This window comes from Haliaeetus albicilla, chromosome 5 (assembly GCF_947461875.1).
Source record: "Haliaeetus albicilla chromosome 5, bHalAlb1.1, whole genome shotgun sequence".
Taxonomy (NCBI): Eukaryota; Metazoa; Chordata; class Aves; order Accipitriformes; family Accipitridae; genus Haliaeetus; species Haliaeetus albicilla.
The window spans coordinates 3252574-3270586 of record NC_091487.1 but is presented as its reverse complement, the minus strand read 5'-3'; the positions used below and the strand labels follow the sequence as shown (position 1 = coordinate 3270586).

At 45.2% G+C, this 18013-nt stretch overlaps 2 protein-coding genes across 2 annotated transcripts in view; both read left to right on the top strand.

Moving 5' to 3' along the window:
- The window catches only part of SOS2 (SOS Ras/Rho guanine nucleotide exchange factor 2), a 56041-nt gene extending 48376 nt beyond the window's left edge, over nt 1–7665 (top strand). Inside the window, exons 19-23 of the mRNA XM_069783024.1 lie at nt 1409–1525; nt 3032–3293; nt 4208–4249; nt 5410–5519; nt 5897–7665. Coding sequence (XP_069639125.1) covers nt 1409–1525; nt 3032–3293; nt 4208–4249; nt 5410–5519; nt 5897–6406 — 1041 coding nt within the window. The 3' untranslated portion in view covers nt 6407–7665. The remainder of the gene's footprint in view (nt 1–1408; nt 1526–3031; nt 3294–4207; nt 4250–5409; nt 5520–5896) is intronic.
- A 3639-nt stretch (nt 7666–11304) lies between these two features.
- VCPKMT (valosin containing protein lysine methyltransferase) lies at nt 11305–15850 on the top strand. Its single transcript, XM_069783030.1, has 6 exons — nt 11305–11554; nt 11835–11945; nt 12154–12226; nt 13191–13310; nt 14728–14832; nt 15398–15850. The coding sequence occupies exons 1-6, from the start codon at nt 11343–11345 to the stop codon at nt 15410–15412; spliced, it is 636 nt and encodes a 211-aa protein (XP_069639131.1). The 5' UTR covers nt 11305–11342; the 3' UTR covers nt 15413–15850.
- The last annotated feature ends 2163 nt before the right edge of the window (nt 15851–18013 follow it).

The following is an 18013-nucleotide window of genomic DNA, read 5'->3' as shown; positions in this document are numbered from 1 at the left end:
TTACTGTTCTGCAGCCTGGTATCAGATTTTTTAGCAACAAAACAGAATGAATAACACATACTGACCAAACAGCAGAACTTTCTGGAGAAAAATCAGTTGCTTTTAACCTAAAATGCTCTGTATGTGGCTAGTGTGTTTAGTCCTGTCATTCTGTAATGACACCTCTGACCAAAGTCTACTGACACCGCTAACAGTCAGAGGATGTGTAGTTCAGCACAAATACCAACAGTCATTCAGCATGGCAGAAGCTAAGCAAATGTGGGGATGCACCAGTGTCAGCCAGCATTATCTTTAGAAATGAGAAGAGAGCATGCTCGAGTAGTTACTTACCCAAGACAAAGACTAGCAAATCCCAGATAATTAAAGGAAGGTGCTGAAACAACGAGCCAGGTAATGGTAGGTAGGTGTTTTTATATGGAGGTAATAATGATTGAAAAGCACAGCATTAAGTACCCAGCCATACTTCCTAAGTGCATGGCTAATTGTAACCTTTCCAAAAAACAGCAGCGTGGACAGCTCTCAGTCTCAGCTAGTGAACAGCAGCAGGCAGGAAGCAACAAAGAAGTTGGTTATGTGAATAATTAAATGGGCAGTAATACTGCTGTTTAAAATGTTATTTGCATTGTGTGTTTAATTGCTGTGGACATGCCTGGGAAGGGTTTAGGAGACTTACAGTATTCATAAGCCAAGAAGTACATTAAGCTCAAGGGATGGCAGTTTTTGTGCTGCTGAAAGAACAAATGGAAAATGCTGTAGCTCCCACCCAGAGGCTCCAGCTGCAGCAGGAGCAGCTAACGCAGGACTGTCAGGCGTCGAGGGAGCTTTGTCTGTCCCATGCCGTCGGTGCCAGTCCTGTCCTAGCCATGCCTTCCCTCCGGTCCTTGTGCTGTAGCGCCATACTCTGTCCCTGCCTCTGACCTTCCTGCTTTTGTCCGCCATCCCTTCCTGTTCTTTGTAGTTAAACGATAACATCCAAAGCACCTCTAAGAAATGGCACTAGCATAACCTTTGCTTCCACTACTGTATCGTCTTTATTCTGCTCCTTCCCAGATCTGTGATGTTAAGGCAAGTGTACAGGACGCTGTTGCATGGCCTTTAACACTGCTGTGCTGTGCGTGATTCGCTAGTCAAAAATATTAGCAAACAATTTACAGAAGACTTAATTTACCATGCCTGGTTATTTGATGCAAGGTCGTTCATTCATGTCAGAAAACTTACCATGAACTTGGTTGTTTCTTGCATTGGATTGTTTTGTATTTATTTTGGGGAACATTTTACTCTGTTTTTCCTGGAAATAAGCTTCACGATAGTGAAAAGCTAGATTTTTAATCAGTGAATTACAAGCGTTTCATTAAAATTCTGTGTACATGCTTATTTTTTAAATGTTATTGATGCTTGTTTTGTTTAGAAATTCTTTGAAAATCTCAATCCTATGGGGAAGATACCAGAAAAAGAGTTTACAGATTATCTGTTCAACAAGTCATTAGAAATTGAACCTCGAAACTGCAAGCAACCACCTAGATTTGTAAGTCTTGTCCTGCAAATTAAATAGCTAAAATCCACTAGCTACTACGAAAAAGAGTACATAGTTAACTCAATAAGCCATACGTGTTTCCTTCAGAATTCTGTATCGAGATGATTTTCCAGCAAAACTTGATTTAAAAATACTTTTATCTCAGATGTTTGTCGCTACTAAAACATACTACCTTTGGCTTATTTTAGAATGAACACTTTTTTCCCCAAAGCCTAAAATATTACCGTTTAAATTTGGGTTTCTTACCATAGTCATTCAATAGAATACATAATAACATTTCTCATTTCACAGTATCAAGAAAACTTATAGAATATTAATATTAATTAAAACGGATTTTTCTATATCATTAATGTGTTTTCTTTAAGTAGAAGTTAATTTCTGATTTTCTTTTGTCTAACTATTTTGCATTGTTGCAAAAATTGAAGAATTGACAAGGTGCAACCTTCCTGCTGAAAAAGTAATAGTTCAATTCAAAGGAGTACCAATTCTATTATTTTTTTTTAATAGCTACTGGAGCCCAGGGTTCTTTTTTAAGCAGAAAGATCGCTCTCTAGAACACTTGATTTTTATATGTTGTAATCGTACTTCTGAGTAGCTGGAGATATCTCTAATTTTTAGAAGAGCTATAAATCATTTTAGCAATCTCCTGTTAGAGGAATGAGTAAGATGATATTACAAATATGGCAAGAAAATGACAGAAATTACTGTTGCAAAAAACCTGCTTACAGTAGTGTCTCAAAAATATTTGCTAAAAATAGGTATCTGTGCTGCCAGTCTCAGTCAACTGGGCATGAATTCTTTACAGTTCATGATTTCCAAACTAGACATTCTTATTGGAATTTCAGGAAAGTCCAGTTCTGGGTACTGTAATGTGGTGGAGTTGTGCATACCACCGTAGGATGGGAACGTAATTCATCTTCAAAGAATCGCCTTTGATCTGTGCTGTGTTACACTTGAGTCTAACGAGGCTTGTTTCATTCACACCAGTGACATGTGTGTAAGAATTTTGTCCTGACTAACTCAGAGGACATAGACAACATGTGTCTGAGTGCGTCCTTGATCTTGGACATGTGTAGGGGCCTGGTGACCTTCTGTGGCATAAGCACAAAGCATGTCTTATGGTGCTGTTATGAGGCTCTTCTGCAGGCCTGTGGGGCGCTTGAAGTAACTTTCTCTCACCCAAGGTTGTGACTTGCTCTTCCCTGTGTTTTGTCCTGATTGGCATGCATCTGAAACTTGACTCTTCGTTCTTCACAGTTGTGGGAAAAAAAAAAAAAAAATTGAAAATTACTGAGCTGGGAAAAAAGGTTTGTTAAGCTGCATCCATAACTTTTTAGGCTGTATAGATAACAACAGACTGTACCTCAAGTCAATTGTAGAAAGGCTGTACCACTTCTTAAGGTGTATTTGATAAGTACTTTTTAAAATATCTCATAGAGACTTGGCAGTTTTGCTATCTGAAATGGTAGCAGTACTAACCAGCTTTACTTTTTCCAGCCTAGAAAAACAACATACCCCCTGAAATCTCCCGGGATAAGGCCCAATACTGGCAGACATGGCTCCACCTCTGGCACCTTGAGAAGTCATCCATTGCCACTTGAAAAGGAACCGAGTAAGATAAGTTTCAGTAGAATCACTGAGGCAGAGCATGAATCAACAGTATCAGCACCAACTTCTCCAAACACCCCGTCTACACCACCAGTGTCTGCTTCTTCGGAGTTCAGTGTGTTTTTAGACATTGATCTCAACAGTTCTTATGGTAAATGTGCAATATGTTTTAATACTTGTTGTTAACTGTCCCTCAGGCTTCCAAATGTATTGGTGTGTATGCCAGCCTTTTAAAAAAAAGTTCCAGAATTTCATTGTGGACTATGAAGTTCTTGTCTCGGTGTTAGGTGTACTTTGGAAATCCCTGTATAACAAGTGAGATTTCCAGTCTTTTTGCCTACTGGAGCTGAGGCAATCTGTTACGGGAGATGTCCCCGTGAGGCACTAATGTGCAGGGGCTATGCCTGCTTTACCAAGTATGGCACATCCATAGAGAGAAATGGTGCTGAGGACCTGGCATCCACACCAGTGTGTGTTTCTGGAGGACAAAACACACTCTAGTGATTCTGGTTTAATTTCCTTTGAAGGGAATCCAGTCTGTGCGTGTTGAGATGTGAACCGAAGCGCCAGAAGTGGGGATGGTCAGAGTACTTGCTCTGAAACGCGGTCTTGATTACAAAAATGACACTATTATTTCAGATGCACTGATAACACTCCCAAGCTTTGCTTGTAGCTGTGAGCAGCTCCTTAGTCTTGAAAGCAGTGCGTGACGGGTCTTGGCTCTGCTCTAAGGGGGCTGCAGACTTGGCAGGCGGGTTCAGCCTGGCGGGGGGGACAAAAGTGACAAACAATTTTTATATGACAAATGCTGAGGACTTTTGGGCTGCAGGGGAAGTGAACAACAACATGGTAGTGTCAGAACAGAGTAGAATAATGAAGTTTAATTCCCAGCATAACTTAAAATCACTAGTTCAGCAATATTGTACACAGGAAAGCTTAATTCATGCTAGCAGTAGATAAACTTGGAGATTATGATGATCTTTGAGGTCATTCACAAGCATACGTTATGTGCTGTAGTGCAGTTGTCCTGTCTGCAAAGTCTTTAATTGATTTTTCATTTAACAGGTAACAATAGCATCTTCGCTCCTGTCAGTTTGCCACAGTCGAGTGAGTACCGTAACTCTATTAAATGTTTCATTTAACTCTTCTTTTCCTGGTTTCAGAGAAGCTGAATGGGAGTTAAAATCTGAAATCTGGCATGAAAATGTGGGCTGCATTTATTAGGGTTCTGAGAGGATTTTTTTTGTACAGGTTTTAGGTCAAATGTCCAGTAAAGAATGTAAAGTCTAAAAACAGTCTGCTTTTGTTTTGGTTTTTTTTCCGAGGCTCTAGCATGATTTTGCTTCTATTTTGAACGTCCTTGATGATTATTTTGTTTGACTAATGCTACAAATGAAGCAACTTGTTAATTTCATATTACCACTTAGTGAAAATAACTGTTCTGTCACTGGGAAAGGAGAGGTACTTTTTGTACCACAGCTATGAGGGATACCCTGTATTCATCTGTGTTTTCAGCTTCTCTTTTTACTCTCTTATGACATAGGCACATATATTTTTCCATAATGTGATTAAAATTGCAAACTGGAGAGCACAGGTGCCTAATGTATTGATACAGAGCTCTGTGCGCTTCTGAGAGAAAAAGCAAAGGTGTGACAAAACTCACAAATACAGGTCAGGGGGTTGTTTTGTTTCTTAACTTGGAGGATTTCCCCCACCCCCACCCCTGTAAAAAGGAAGGACTAGAAATGTCCTAAAATGCTGTAAGAGTTAATATAATCTGTTCAGTTCAGTGTATAATTCTCCTGCTTTAGAAGTGTTGCAGACCTGTTAACGAAGCCTCTAAATTTCCAAATTTGAATGTGTACCCATATGGCAGAGAGAACAAACCTTTCACTCCAAAGCATAACATAAGCATGCGGGCAGACTGCAGGCACTGTGGTAAAGGGGGTAAATTCTGCAATATAGAGAGGATTGCGGAGAAAGTTAAGTGCTCGCTAGGAGTTCACTTCATTTATTTTTCTGTCCTTTAGCATTGCCTGCTAACTGTTGCTGCTTATCTTTGATACTGGAAATAGGAGACCACTTTGTGAGGTGTATATCTGATTAAAGAAATGAATAAGAATTTCATACAACTGAAGTTAATGGTTCATGTTGCCGTTGAGCACAAAGATCTGCTTATTTGAGTTGGTTTTACTTTGGCTTAACATTCTAGCATATGTTCCTCAGATACTGCACAAGCAGTAAAATACCTGCTTTTCTCTCTCCAGAGACTTTCTTCAGCTCGTGGGGTAGTTTTCCTAAACTAAGTGATGAGCCTCAAAACCCTCCTCCACTTCCTCCACGAAAAAAGATGGATCAGGATGCTTCTAATGCTAAGGTATTTCTGTCCTATACCGAATAACTTTGATAATAAACCAGGGAACATCGAGAATCATAGAATCATTTACGTTGGAAAAGACCTTTAAGATTATGGAGTCCAACCATCTAGCCAAGCAGGACTTTGTTAGTCTAAAAGACTTTCAAATGCAGTGCTGCAGTTGCCCTTTTTAAGTTTCAGGTTCCCAATGTCCAGGCTCTGCTAGCTACTTTAGGAACATAGTGGTCATATTTGGATCAAAGATACGGCTATGCCAGTATCATGTTTCTGACGGCACCAATAGCAGACACCACGAGGATTCTGCATCTGTCAGAAGATAGGCTCTTTATCTATACATCTACATTTCTTAAAATGTCATCTTCTCTGTAATGTTGTAGGGAAGTTTAAAGCCGGACGACGATCCTCCAGCAATTCCACCTCGGCAGCCGCCACCTCCAAAGATACAGCCTCGTGCTCCAGCTTACACTAACCCCTTTGACCAGCCGCTGCACAGCCCTCCTCCTCCACCCCCCCGGGACCCTCTTCCTGATACTCCACCACCGGTACCGCTCCGGCCGCCCGAACACTTTATCAACTGCCCTCTAAACCTCCAGCCGCCTCCGGTGGGACGCTTGCACAGAGATCCCGACTGGTTCAGGGAGGCGAGCACAGGCCCCAGCTCTCCCGGCACTCCTCCCAGCACACCCTCTCCCAGGGTACTGCGCCGCTGCTGCGTGCTCAGCGCCAGTCACAACAACCTGGTCCACCCGCCTGCGCCCCCGGTCCCACCCCGGCACAATTCGAGCCCTCAGTTACCAAAACTGCCACCAAAGACTTACAAAAGGGAGCTCTCCCACCCTCCTTTGCACAGACTGTCTTTGCTAGAAAATGCAGAAACTCCTCAATGACCTTAGCCATAGTAGTCATTGACACTGGAATAGTATTTGTAAAGTTCCTTTTTTTTATTTATTCAAAAAAGGCAGTGTATTTTAGTACTTTCACAAATTATGCTCTTAAAGTGCTGCTGATCAAGAAAAAAAAGTTTAAATTGGAAAAATAAGACTACACACACTCTAGCCTGCGTCTGTTTGACAGCATTACCCTCAGGTGATCAGCAGCATTGCCTTGTTTCACATCCTCAGTGCCGACAGTTATGCCAGTATACAAAATATATCTTTTGCACTGTAAACTACACTAAATGAATTTAAACTGACAACATTTAATTGCACTGAGCCAAAAAAGGTGCGTCTGTGGAATTTTTTCAAATTTGAGCACTAGTGGCCTTTTTTTTTTTTTTTTTTAAACTTAAAAAAAAAAAGAGCAATGGAATGATTACACAACACGAGGATATGCAGTGTTACTGATTTTAAACCTCTGGCCACTTGCCTTCTAACTTCATGTAAGCTTGGAGGTTCGTGAGTGACAGCTACTGTTCCCGAATATTTTAATGCCATGTCTTAATTGCCATTGATTTGCTGCTGAAGACAAAAAAGAAAAATAGCTTGAAATCTAAATATCAAAATATTCGGTTGGTCTTGATTATTTTGAGAAAGGATGGACAAGGACTACCTGTCTCGGATATTGGAAAGGATCCCTAGTACTTAGCATGCATCTTGTTCAGATGTGCCTTTTTGTTTTGGTAGGCGAAGATGTCTTAAGCTAAAGAGTTGTCTACTGTTCTGGAGAACAAAGCTATATGCCGTGTATGTACAATTGTTTATATTGTATATTTACAGATAATGCTAATAACCTGTATAAATTTAAGTGACTTGAGGCCTATAATACAGTCTGCTACTCTTGCAATCTTATACAGTCAGAAGTGTTTCCTCTGGCTTAGGAACAGTCTTGCCTTCCAAACCTAATAACTTTCTTTAGATCTCACTTAACTTAATCGTGAATCCATTTTGGAAATTGGTAGCATTTAAACCAGCAAACACTTAAAGCTTTATTAAACTTTTTAAACTGATAAGTGAATGGAACTTTTATTTGCCAGTTAAACTACTTGTTTGAACTGGTGTGAGAGTGAGTCTGTTTTACTGGTAGTACTGTAGCAGCATTTATAAAGTGGTCAGAAGCCACATTTTATTTACTGGTCTGTGGCCTTTTACTGTGCTTTGTATCAGAGTTCTTAACAAGATTAATAAATCACCCCAGTCTTAATTTTTAAGAGCTTGAGCACTGTGTGTTCCTTGTAAGGACAAGGTTGGGAATTGCATTTAGTAAGTCTTTGGCAATACAAAGTGCCCCAATTTTCCATGCTGCTATTCTCAGCTTTGGCTGTCCCCCGGTCTGCAGTTGGGCCTGATACACGACAGCTCCCTGGGAGTTTAACCTTTCCCTCCACCTACTAACCCATCAGATACCTCGGCCCCTCTAGATGGAGAAGTGGTTTCTAGATGGAGAAATGGAGCACTGTGGTGGGATTTGCAGCAGCTTAGGCTTCCAAGTCACGCTCTGGCTTTTCATCAGCCTGCCTATACTGCTCCCACCATCTCAAGCATTCCCTCTGGAAAAGGAGAGGCGATATGCCTGGGGAGGGTGCTAATTTTCTTCTCTTGGGAAGATGTAGCTTGCCATCTGTCTCTTGGACAGTCTTCTACTGCCTGTGCCCTTCATGCTCCTTTCCTGAGGAAGAAGAGGGGTAGAATCCATCTGAGGTGCCACCCTGAGGGTCATTCATGCAAGGAGCAGAACACACTTTATGAAGGAGAGGTGCTTCATTTTGCAAAAATAATGTTCAAGAAGTCCCAAATTTGAGATGCATGAATGGGGAGTGCAGGCAGGAAACGGACAATGCCTTGATTACGGTTTTTCCTCTGCAGCAAAAATGCAGCTCATAACTCTTTTCTGTAAGTTTGTGAACAACTCTTCTACTGGTATCTGGTGGTGAAATTCAGCTCGGTGAACTACTCCCCTAATGCTCTCTGCATAGCAAAGGCAGGCTGTCAGGTTTCACTGTTCCAGTGATCTGCAGAATAAGCTGAACAAGTGAATTTTTTTTAGTTCCTTGTATTAACTCTTTTGAAGTCCTCAGCACCAGCTATTGCTAAAAGATGAGTAATCTCTTTTTAGACTTTTACATTTTGTGTGTTGTTGAAGGGGAAAAAAATCCTCTCCCAAATTTTAAAATATATAGATGTCAGCTTTATACCTTCCTGTACAAGTGCTTAGACCAGAAGCATTTTTCAGTATACCATTTTAAAATATATCATAGCTTTATATTTTGGTACTGACTCAGCAAAGCCCTTACCAGATCATTTTAAGCTGAGCATCTGTTGATTAGTAATGGCTTCCGTATGTATCAAAGTACTTCCTTCCACCAAGACCTTTGTGATGGACTTTGAGGAGAGTTTAAACTTGTGGAAGCAGGAGCGTACATTTATTAGGGTTAACCTGGAAATGATGCTGCGCAGGGCTGCCATTCTCAGAACAGGCTTTTTTAGGTGCCAATTTACATTTTATGTTGACAGCCTACAAAAATACCTGGGGGGCTGTGAAACACTTCCTTCTTTTAACTCTTAAACCTGATTGTGAAAGAGTGAGATTGGGCAGCAGCTCTGAATTCCACAGTTGAAGCTAGAGAAAAAGAAATACATAACTCAGTGGGGCCCAGAATGGTTTGTTTAGGAAAAATAGTGATGCGGTTAACAAAGTCTCAAGCCTAGGTCATTGTTCTCTGTTAGATTGGACAGAGGTAGGCATTCCTGCCGGAGCTTCTCGCTGCTATCTGGGGATGTCCTGAGCAGCGAAGGTGACCATTGTTCCTGGTGGGCCCTCAGGACCTGTCCTCTGCCAGGGACCAAAGGGACAGACATAAGCCTGCAAGTCCACGTTGCTGTTTTGCCAGTGGCAGGTCCTGTTAAGCAAGTCCCTGACCCTCCTGCCTTCCTCAGCCTCTCACTTCTTCTCCCCTGGTGCCCCTTCATCGTGCTCTGCACTGGATATGGAAAAAGATCCTGAGGGTTTTTTTGCAGGCCAGGCTTAAAGCATCACCACCCAGAAGTGATCAATAGCAGTGCTGGGACAGTAAAGTTCCAGGAGGATGAGGGCAGAGGAGAGCAGGAATCTCTTACATTAGATCTCCCAACCAGGGCAGTGATACGAAAACACGAGATAACTTGTGCTAGAAGGCAGCAGCTAAACAATGTTCCTAGCCGCATTTCCCATGCATGAAACGTGACTTTTACATTTATGGGGCCAGCTCCAGAGTTAACCTAAAGTACATAAATCACAGCATGATTCAGAAAAGGGGCCTTGCTTACGGGTAACTTACCACACAATTAAACTGTCTTCCAAGCGTAACAGGAGCTGGAAAATACAAAGACAAGCATTCCAAGGCAGGGCGGCAGCAGCAATGCCAGTGGCTCAAAGTACAGCGGGTACAGCAACACACGTTCCCAAAGTAACTGTTCGGCTGTGGAAGTGGTCGAAGGCAGGCAGATTCCCACCAGTGCGGTTCAAGGGAATGCCAAGATAGCAATAAATTAACATTTCAGTTACTTCATAATTAGAGGGATAGATAAAAAGAGCAAAAAAATTGCTAGAGGGGGAAAACGTGAAATTGCTGGGTTTGAAGATGGCTTGTGTGGGAAAAGGCAGTTCCCTCAGAAAAGTGCAGATAAACAGATGGAATGTGAAGACAGTTAATAGCAAAAGAAACATCTTTCTAGTTGTTTTCGGTGATCCTATTTTGAGTTGCTGAGTTTCAGCATTTCCCCCTGCTCTGGAGCTGGAATAACTTCTTTGGGTGCTATGATGTCGCTACAGCAGATCAAAACCAAGAAGGGATAAAAGAAACCATCTTTTGTTTCTTTTTTTCCCAGTTTTCAGAAACACACCACAAGTCTGAATATACCATTTGGAATACCCAGCAAATGCAGTTAACTCCTCCCTGGGGAAGGGAGTGAGCATTGGTAAGAAATGCTAAGGAATAAGGTAATAAAAACTTTCTTCCACATGTCCAAGGAAAAAATCAAAAGCCTTTGCACTTAAAAAATTGTTGACACAGTCAACTCATGCTCAGCTGCTTTTTTAAAACCTTTTTTTAAGTTTAAATGTTGGATGAGGGTCTACAACACCCATGATTTCTAGCAATCGTCTGGCTCTAGTGGGACTGCATGCCCGCAGTGCTTACAGGCTGCACTGATGAACTTGTGAAGTAGATTTTGAATCGCTGTGTGTTAATTTTCAGGCAGTTCACACGTGGAAAGTTTTCTTCACGGCTGCCTTTCCTCTGGCTGATGTTTCATGTCGTCTTTAGTCTGCTGGGCTAAATGAGGAAGGTCTGACTTACTGTCAGACTTACAAGCTCCTGCATGTAGCCTAAAAATGGAGGTTTCTCACCTACGAGGGAAGTCTGATTTTGTGGCAAATGCGCCCAAGGCCGCAGTACCCAGACGAGCGATGGCTGCTGCCACTCTCTCCTCCAACAACCCGGCCAGTTAACGCAGCAGCTCTACGTTCGCTCCTCTGCTGCCAGCTAGCACTAAAAACAACTAAAAGTACGCTTTTCTGTCAAGGAAGGATAGCCCAGAATATATGCTTTCATATAATTCACGGCCAACTCACAGGAGAGTCGGCCAGGAGGCGTTAGGGAGCGGTTTACATGGAACAGCTCCTCGGGGATTCCTGCCGCTTCAGGGAAGCGGCTGGGGCTGAGGCGCGGGTGAAGGGAGAGGGCGCCATCGATACAGAGGGCGGCCGGGCAGCCCGGAACGCCTCACGGGCACCGCTGAGGCGACGGAGCTGCCCACAACCGCCATTTCCTCTCACCCGGGCGGGGCGGCCCCGGGCGGGAAGGAGGGAGGGGAGGGGCGGCGCCGCCGCCGCCTCAGTGCCGCGGCCATGGCGGGCTTCGTGAGGGAGCTGGAGCGGCGGGGCGGACCGGCTCTGCGGCTGGAGCAGCGGGCGGCGGGCGGCGTGGGTTGCGTGGTGTGGGACGCCGCGTTGGTTCTCGCCAAATTCTTGGAAACCGGCGCCTGCCCTCTCGCCCGACGAGAAGTTCTCGAGCTGGGCGCCGGTACCGGTGCTGTCGGGATCATGGCGGCCACCTTGGGGTGAGCGGCGCCGGCCGGGGCTTGGGGGAGGGCGGACGGGGCCGCTCCGGTTCCCGCCTGCCCGGGCGAGGGCGAAGCGGGGACAACGCTGTGACTGCCGGGAAGGGGCAGGGGCAGGGGCAGGTCCCTCCTGCCCGTTTTCCCCCCTCTTACCCCGCTTTTTTTGGCGTTATTTGCGTGAAATCTTGCAAATTCTTGCAAAACGCCCGTGTGGTGCGCGGTCGCAGTGGCGAGGGGCCGGGGGCCGGTGGGTCGGGCCGTAACCCCGTGTGTGTTCCAGGGCGAACGTGACGGTCACCGACCTTGAGGAGCTGCAGGAGCTGTTGACGGTTAATATAGAGAACAACAAACATCTGGTGACAGGGTCAGTCCGAGCCAAGGTACTGAAATGGTTTGTATGATCCTTTAACGTTTCTGTTCAGCTTTAACGGGGCTTCTGCTCTTGCTGTGTTAAATTCCCAGATACACTTGAAAACACTGCTGTAGAAGGGAAGCTCAGCGTAAGAACATAGTAGTTAACTTCATGCTCAGTCCTTTAGTAGTGTGTGCTGTATTATTATCGAAGCTTGTTTTCACCTTTTTTTTTTGCTTCTTTTTAGGGGCGAAGATGTTACAGAATTTCAGCCTCCCCCCGATTATATACTAATGGCTGATTGCATTTACTATGAGGAGGTAAACGAGGACTTTGCAAAACCCCTGTAGAAAGCTTCCTTGGGAAGGGTGTGGGTTCAGTGTGAGAAGTGTTCAAATAAATATTGTGCTTGCGTCTTGGCCCCCGTGGTTCAGAGGAATACGTAGAACAAGGCTAGAAAAGGCATTTTTAACAGATTAAAGGCTATTTGAGATTCAACCAGATACCTTTTTTATGCTTAAAAAAAACCCCGAACGTAATATTTGTGCCACCCCCCCCCCGCACCCCCTTTTGTCTTTTACATTGGGAATGAAGTGTGAAGCAAAACATTGTAACTGATAGTTACAAACTGTTTAATGCATTGGTAAATGAAGTTTAATAGTGCCACATTTGCATTGTTTGGGTTCTCCTCACACTTCTCTTGGCAAGGCAAAAGGAGAAGTCATGCTCTGGCTTAGTGGTTGCTGTAGTCTGCCTCATCTCCTCAGTGGGAGCTCTGTAGGATGTGCACAGAGAGCTAACAGAAGCTGCAAAAAAATGGAAATTATCTGAAGAACCCTATGTCCCAGTGCCCTTTCAGTGGTCTTCCCAGCCCCTTGCATTGGCTCCCTGTGTGTTGGTCCTGTTTCAATATGTAGTGGTCTGGATCTTAGCTATGTTTCAAGAATGGTTGAGAAAATGCTCATTTTTGAAACATGTCAAGAAATAGTCATTGTTGTGTGCCTCAAGGAAATGCCTGCTCAGCAGTGTGGGATGTTTTTGGCTTTGATGCTAGTTCAGTTTTCTTGGTCAGTCTGTGAAACTCTTCTCCTGTGCAGTCTCCCTTTCTCCTCTGCTTTCCCGCTTGCCCCCATGTTCTTTTTGTCCCAGTTAAAGTACTAAAAATAACTCCTGAAAGGCAAAACTGGAAAGTTCTCTCTTGGGTGAAGACTTTAGTTAGAGGGTATTGTGCCAGTAAAATGAACTTGAAATCTAAGTGGGAAATACTTAACCTCTTTTGGGCAGTCATTAGAACCATTACTGAAGACACTGAAGGACCTTACTGGCCCTGATACTTGCATCTTGTGCTGTTACGAGCAGAGGACTATGGGAAAGAACCCTGAAATTGAGAGAAAATACTTTGAGGTAAGTGTTTTTAACGTGTGCTTTTTGAACACAAGGAAAATAGCTTGGATACAGGAGGTCTTTGTATTGGATCAGCTGAACATCAACGGCAGTTGCTACACGTACAAATTCAGGTTGACTGCACAAAGTAGAGTTTGTAGCAGGAGAAGCATGTTTGTCTTTACATGGGGCAGAAAATTTGGATGGTGACTTGTGAAATTATTGTCCAACTTAGCAGTAGCAACTTTCTGGATACGTACTGAGCTTTCCTTCCCTCAAAAGGTTGAACTAACCTTTCTTGCCTTACTAATCTTAACTGTATTGATGCTTTTGATCCAGGCAGCCAGGCTTGCATAGGTTGTTAAAAGCCTCTCTAGCTCGCGATACCTTCCACATTTGCAAAAGGGCCACCATATGTGAGGCAATACCTGTCAAAATCAAAACAATCATTTAGCATGTTCCATTGAAAGCAGAGGGAAAATACGGGTAAAGTTTTCCAGAGTAGCTCAGGAACACAAGACTCTGCTAAGTAATATAGCTGCTTTTGCAAAAATTTCCTCCCCCCTCTCCTGAGGGAGCGTTAATAGGAGATATAGTTAAATAGTCCAGCTGTATCTTCTGTGCAGGTAAAGAAAAGGAGCACAGGTAACAGCTGAATCCTCCTAAGGTTATGGGGATGGCAGTCAGTGCAGGCTTTAACTCTGCACCTGTGAAGTCTGCTGAAAAGTAGCCCTTGTGCAGGAGTACTGGATTGTATGTAGTAATACTACTACTACAAAAAAGGGGAAGGGCAAGAATTCTAGAGTGATTTGTACGTGTTAATAAAAGCACCTCTTTGATAATTAGCCATGCCTCGAACTCTTGTGGGGACCTGACTGTGAGGAGGGTTCCTATAATTGACATCAGCTCTGATGAGATGCCACTCCCACGATAAACACAATAGGTGTTTCTGCATGATTTCTGCTCTCTCGTAATTTATTTCCTTCCTTAGCTTGCCAGGGTTCAGCCAAGTTAATCTTCTGAGTGCATTGCAGACTTGATGCTGGGGCTTTTTAGCCTTTTTTTTCCCCTTCCCCTCCAGTTGAGAAGGTTGGCAGACAGAGGCAGGTGCTGTCGTTTGGCTTAGGACTTCAGAGACTGGAGGAAGCAAAATGCTTTTATCACAAGTTTTTAGATTTTTCATAAATGTTTCAAGGTGTCTGTAACTTCGAATTGGCGCTGGAGTAGTTAAAATGAGAGTCAGTGTGCTGCACGGGGGGAAAAACGGCTTACACGTTTGTAGAGGCCTTTAGTGGAACGGTCTGAGTGTGGTGGTTCCAGCTTCCTAAGGCTTTTTGCTCTCATGCAGTATATTGTGGGACCTTTTTAACTGAACATGTTTAGTTCAAAAGGGCGGTCAGTGTCATTTGAATTGTTTTGTGTGTTCTCTGATAACCAGCTGCTTCAGATGGACTTTGAGCTGGAAGAAATTCCCCTGGATAAGCACGATGAAGAGTATCGCAGTGAAGACATTCATATCATGAATATCCACAGGAAACAAATGGTAGGTTAATTTAACTGGCGCAGCGAATGCTGCCAGGAATTCACAGAGCTGCTGTTTACTTGGCGTAGTGTGAGCGTTCCAGGGGTGAAGCTCTAAAATGACTGTGAAATACTGTTAGGGACCCTGTGGAACTGCGGACCAGAACCGTGCGTGTACAAAGGAACTACTTTGTCCTGAAACCCAGCGCTCTGCCAGGTGCCAGCCTTTGTCTGCAGCAGGACCATGCTTGAGCTGCACGCTGATTTTCTCTTCTGCTTCCGCACTCTGTAGGGCAGTGGGATCTCAGAACTGGAGTTTTGAGGCACCAAAACAATTAAAATAGTACGCCCACTGCTGCTTTTAGTACTGTGTGCTCTGCTGTACAGCCCTCTCCCCAAAACCAGCCTCTAGACGTGGTACTTGGCACCTGTCAGGCTTGATTAGATCATTTTTTGGTTAATTGATGGAGCAGACAGTTATGCATGAAGAAGATTACTTTGCATATTGCACTGACATGACATGCGGGTCCAGTGCCAAAAACAGGCCACTTAAAAATCAGTACTTTTTTTTTAAAATCTCTTCACAGAATTTTCCATCGTGAGATCTTTGACCGCAGTATCTGTCCTTTGGCAACTGGTAGAGCTCTGGAGAAGAGGGAGAGGGTATAGAATAACACCACAAAGGGACTGTCTCCAGTGTGGTTTGTGACTCATCTATGGAAAATGGCTTCTCGATGGTGGACTTGGCATGAGGCACCAGAAGAAGTTAGACTAGATCCACTGACTGCGCCTTCCAAGAGGACAGACGTGAGCTGTCGATGTCTGCCAGCTGAGGCAGAAAACTGAACCAGAGCTTCACCCAGAGCAGCGCTGGGTGCATGTTCTGCTTACCTCTGCTTGTTAGAGCAGTGGGCGGCTTGCCGAGTGCTCGTGGAGCAGATCCGAGGACACCGCACCATGGTCTCTGTGAGGAGAAAACTCTCTGAGTGGGCTCAATCACACAGCCCCAGATAGACAGTTAATAAAATTTTTACACTTGAGATGGGTGTCAGATGGTGGGGTTTGTTGCTTTTTCTTTCAGCCTGTGGTTTCTGTGTCATTCCTGCGTTGCAGAGGTCCTAGGAGTCTCATTCCAGGAGCAGACACCGTCGTTGGTGGTAGGTACTGCACAGATAGAACACACACGTGGTCCCTGCGCCTGTGTGAAATTGTTCTTCCTTTTGATTTCACCTGCACTTTTCTGGTACAAGGATCCGCAGCGTTAAAGTTCAACACCTTCGAACGATTCTGGTGAGCAGGCTCATTGTTGCTGTTGGTATTTCTCGCCAAGCTGCCTCTTGTTTTGCACAGCAATGACTTTGAGATGTAATTTCAAAGTAAATCTCACTTCTGCTCTGTAGCGGCAGTGGCCGTGGCTGCCTGCGCCATCCCGCAGCCCCGGCTGCGCGCTGTGAAAGTAGGTCTGCTGCGACAGAGGTGCTGCTCAACGTGATTTGGAACGGCCTGTTACAATTCCTTGTTCACGCTGCGCACAGCACGAGCGGTCCCTGCTTCAGAAACCTGAGTATTTAGGCTAAATGCACTGGGTTTTCTCAAAACCTCAGCCGTTGCTTTTGGGGGGAGCCTTGTTCATGGGCACCCGGGCACTTTCTGGGCCTGCCCTGAGCTCGGGCTCCCTTTATCTCCAGTAAGAGCGTTCCTTGCGAACTTCACACTCCATAAAACACTGTCCTGGCTTGCAAAGCACAACAGTGATGATTAGTGAATGCACAGCAAAGCGAGAATGTAATTTGTCATAACCGCACGTGTTATTTGTTAACTTGTTATGAAAAGAGCTCCTTAATTAACCGGTGGCCTGCAGGAAGATATTTACTGGCATGTTTACGCCAGCATGACTTCCCTGGTAGAAACTCTTGTTCCAGAAGTGGTGTCTGAAGGTGCGAGAGCCGTGCCGTTTGCGGATAGCATCTCCCTGCAGCCGCAGCCTCTTGGGTGACTGCAGACCCCTGGGAGGAGGGGAGCAGCATTTCCCAGGGGTCTGGTGCTGACGGAATAATTGTATTTTATCGATGGGGCGTGTGATTTCAGCACTTCCTTTATATATGGGCTCGGATCTCTTGTCGAGAAGAAAAAAGGGAGGAAGTTGTGCTTTTCTCTTCCCCGCCCGCAGCCGCTGGCTGCTTCTCCGTGCCCTCAACTTCATGCCTGTAATGCTAAAGTTGCGAACGTCATCGGGCGAGGGGGACCTTGTGTGTGTGTGTGGCTGATGGGTCCCGTCACCCCCCCCGCGCCATGTCCCCGTCACCAGCTGCACCCGCTGCGAGGGGGGATGTAAAACCCAACCGCTTCTGCTGCCGCTGCTCAGTCTCTGCGAAGAGGAAACCACCGATAACCAGGGCAGTGGGGGGGTGACGTGCACTGTGTCTCGTCTGGATGAAATGGCTGCTTTTTTTTTTTGCGGGAGGGGCGGGCAGAAAAAAGGGCTTTTGGAGAGGGGATCGGGATCCTCCTGCTAGGGCTGAGCTCCGTGGTGGCTGGGGAGGGGGTGGCTGTAGGGCCGGTGGCTGCTGTGGCGCAGGGATTACTGCTCTTAACCAGGAGCAGGCGTGGGGCCCTCGTGGAAAACGGGGTGCGAGGGAAACGCTGGTCCTGCTTCTTGCCTGCCTCACCCATCCCGTTTGTCCCCGTTGTTTTTTTCTGTCCCAGCCCTGTCCCTTTGGGGAGAGCGTGCGTCAGCTCACCTAAACACAGGGTCTCTTCGGCGAGGTGCCCGGCATTGCCTACGCGTGGTTTTGCCAGTGTCAGGCTTTGCCTGGCCCCTGGGCCACAGCAGGCACTCCTGAGAACAACTCCCATCCCTGCCAGCACCGTACCGGCCAAAATCTGCCCCAGCGCCCTCCGCATGGGACATCTCATCCCTCCCTCGGCTCCAGCGGCCACGCAGCTGCCTCCGAGCTGGCTGCCGATGGAGCCAGCAGCACCAAAGCCACGGCGTTTGAGCTGGGTACACATCCTCTGCATCATCTTGCCAAAATTTGATTACACCCTTGCAAGAGAGAGCAGCAAACCTCCCGTGAGAGCCGGTTCAGTGGCACTGGTCACAGGCGGTGTTTGGGAGACTGGGGCGTTTGCCGAACATCGCGCTTAAATAATGGAAATTTTCTGGAATCATTTCAACACCAGCTCGAATGATGGGAAACATG

Bases quoted from the DNA above. Each gene is read 5' to 3' on its own strand.
- VCPKMT (XM_069783030.1), top strand. From the start codon at position 11,343: ATGGCGGGCTTCGTGAGGGAGCTGGAGCGGCGGGGCGGACCGGCTCTG. The intron at 11,946-12,153 runs GTTTGTATGATC...GCTTCTTTTTAG, and splicing joins CGAGCCAAGGTACTGAAATG to GGGCGAAGATGTTACAGAAT. The intron at 12,227-13,190 runs GTAAACGAGGAC...TCTTTTGGGCAG, and splicing joins ATTGCATTTACTATGAGGAG to TCATTAGAACCATTACTGAA.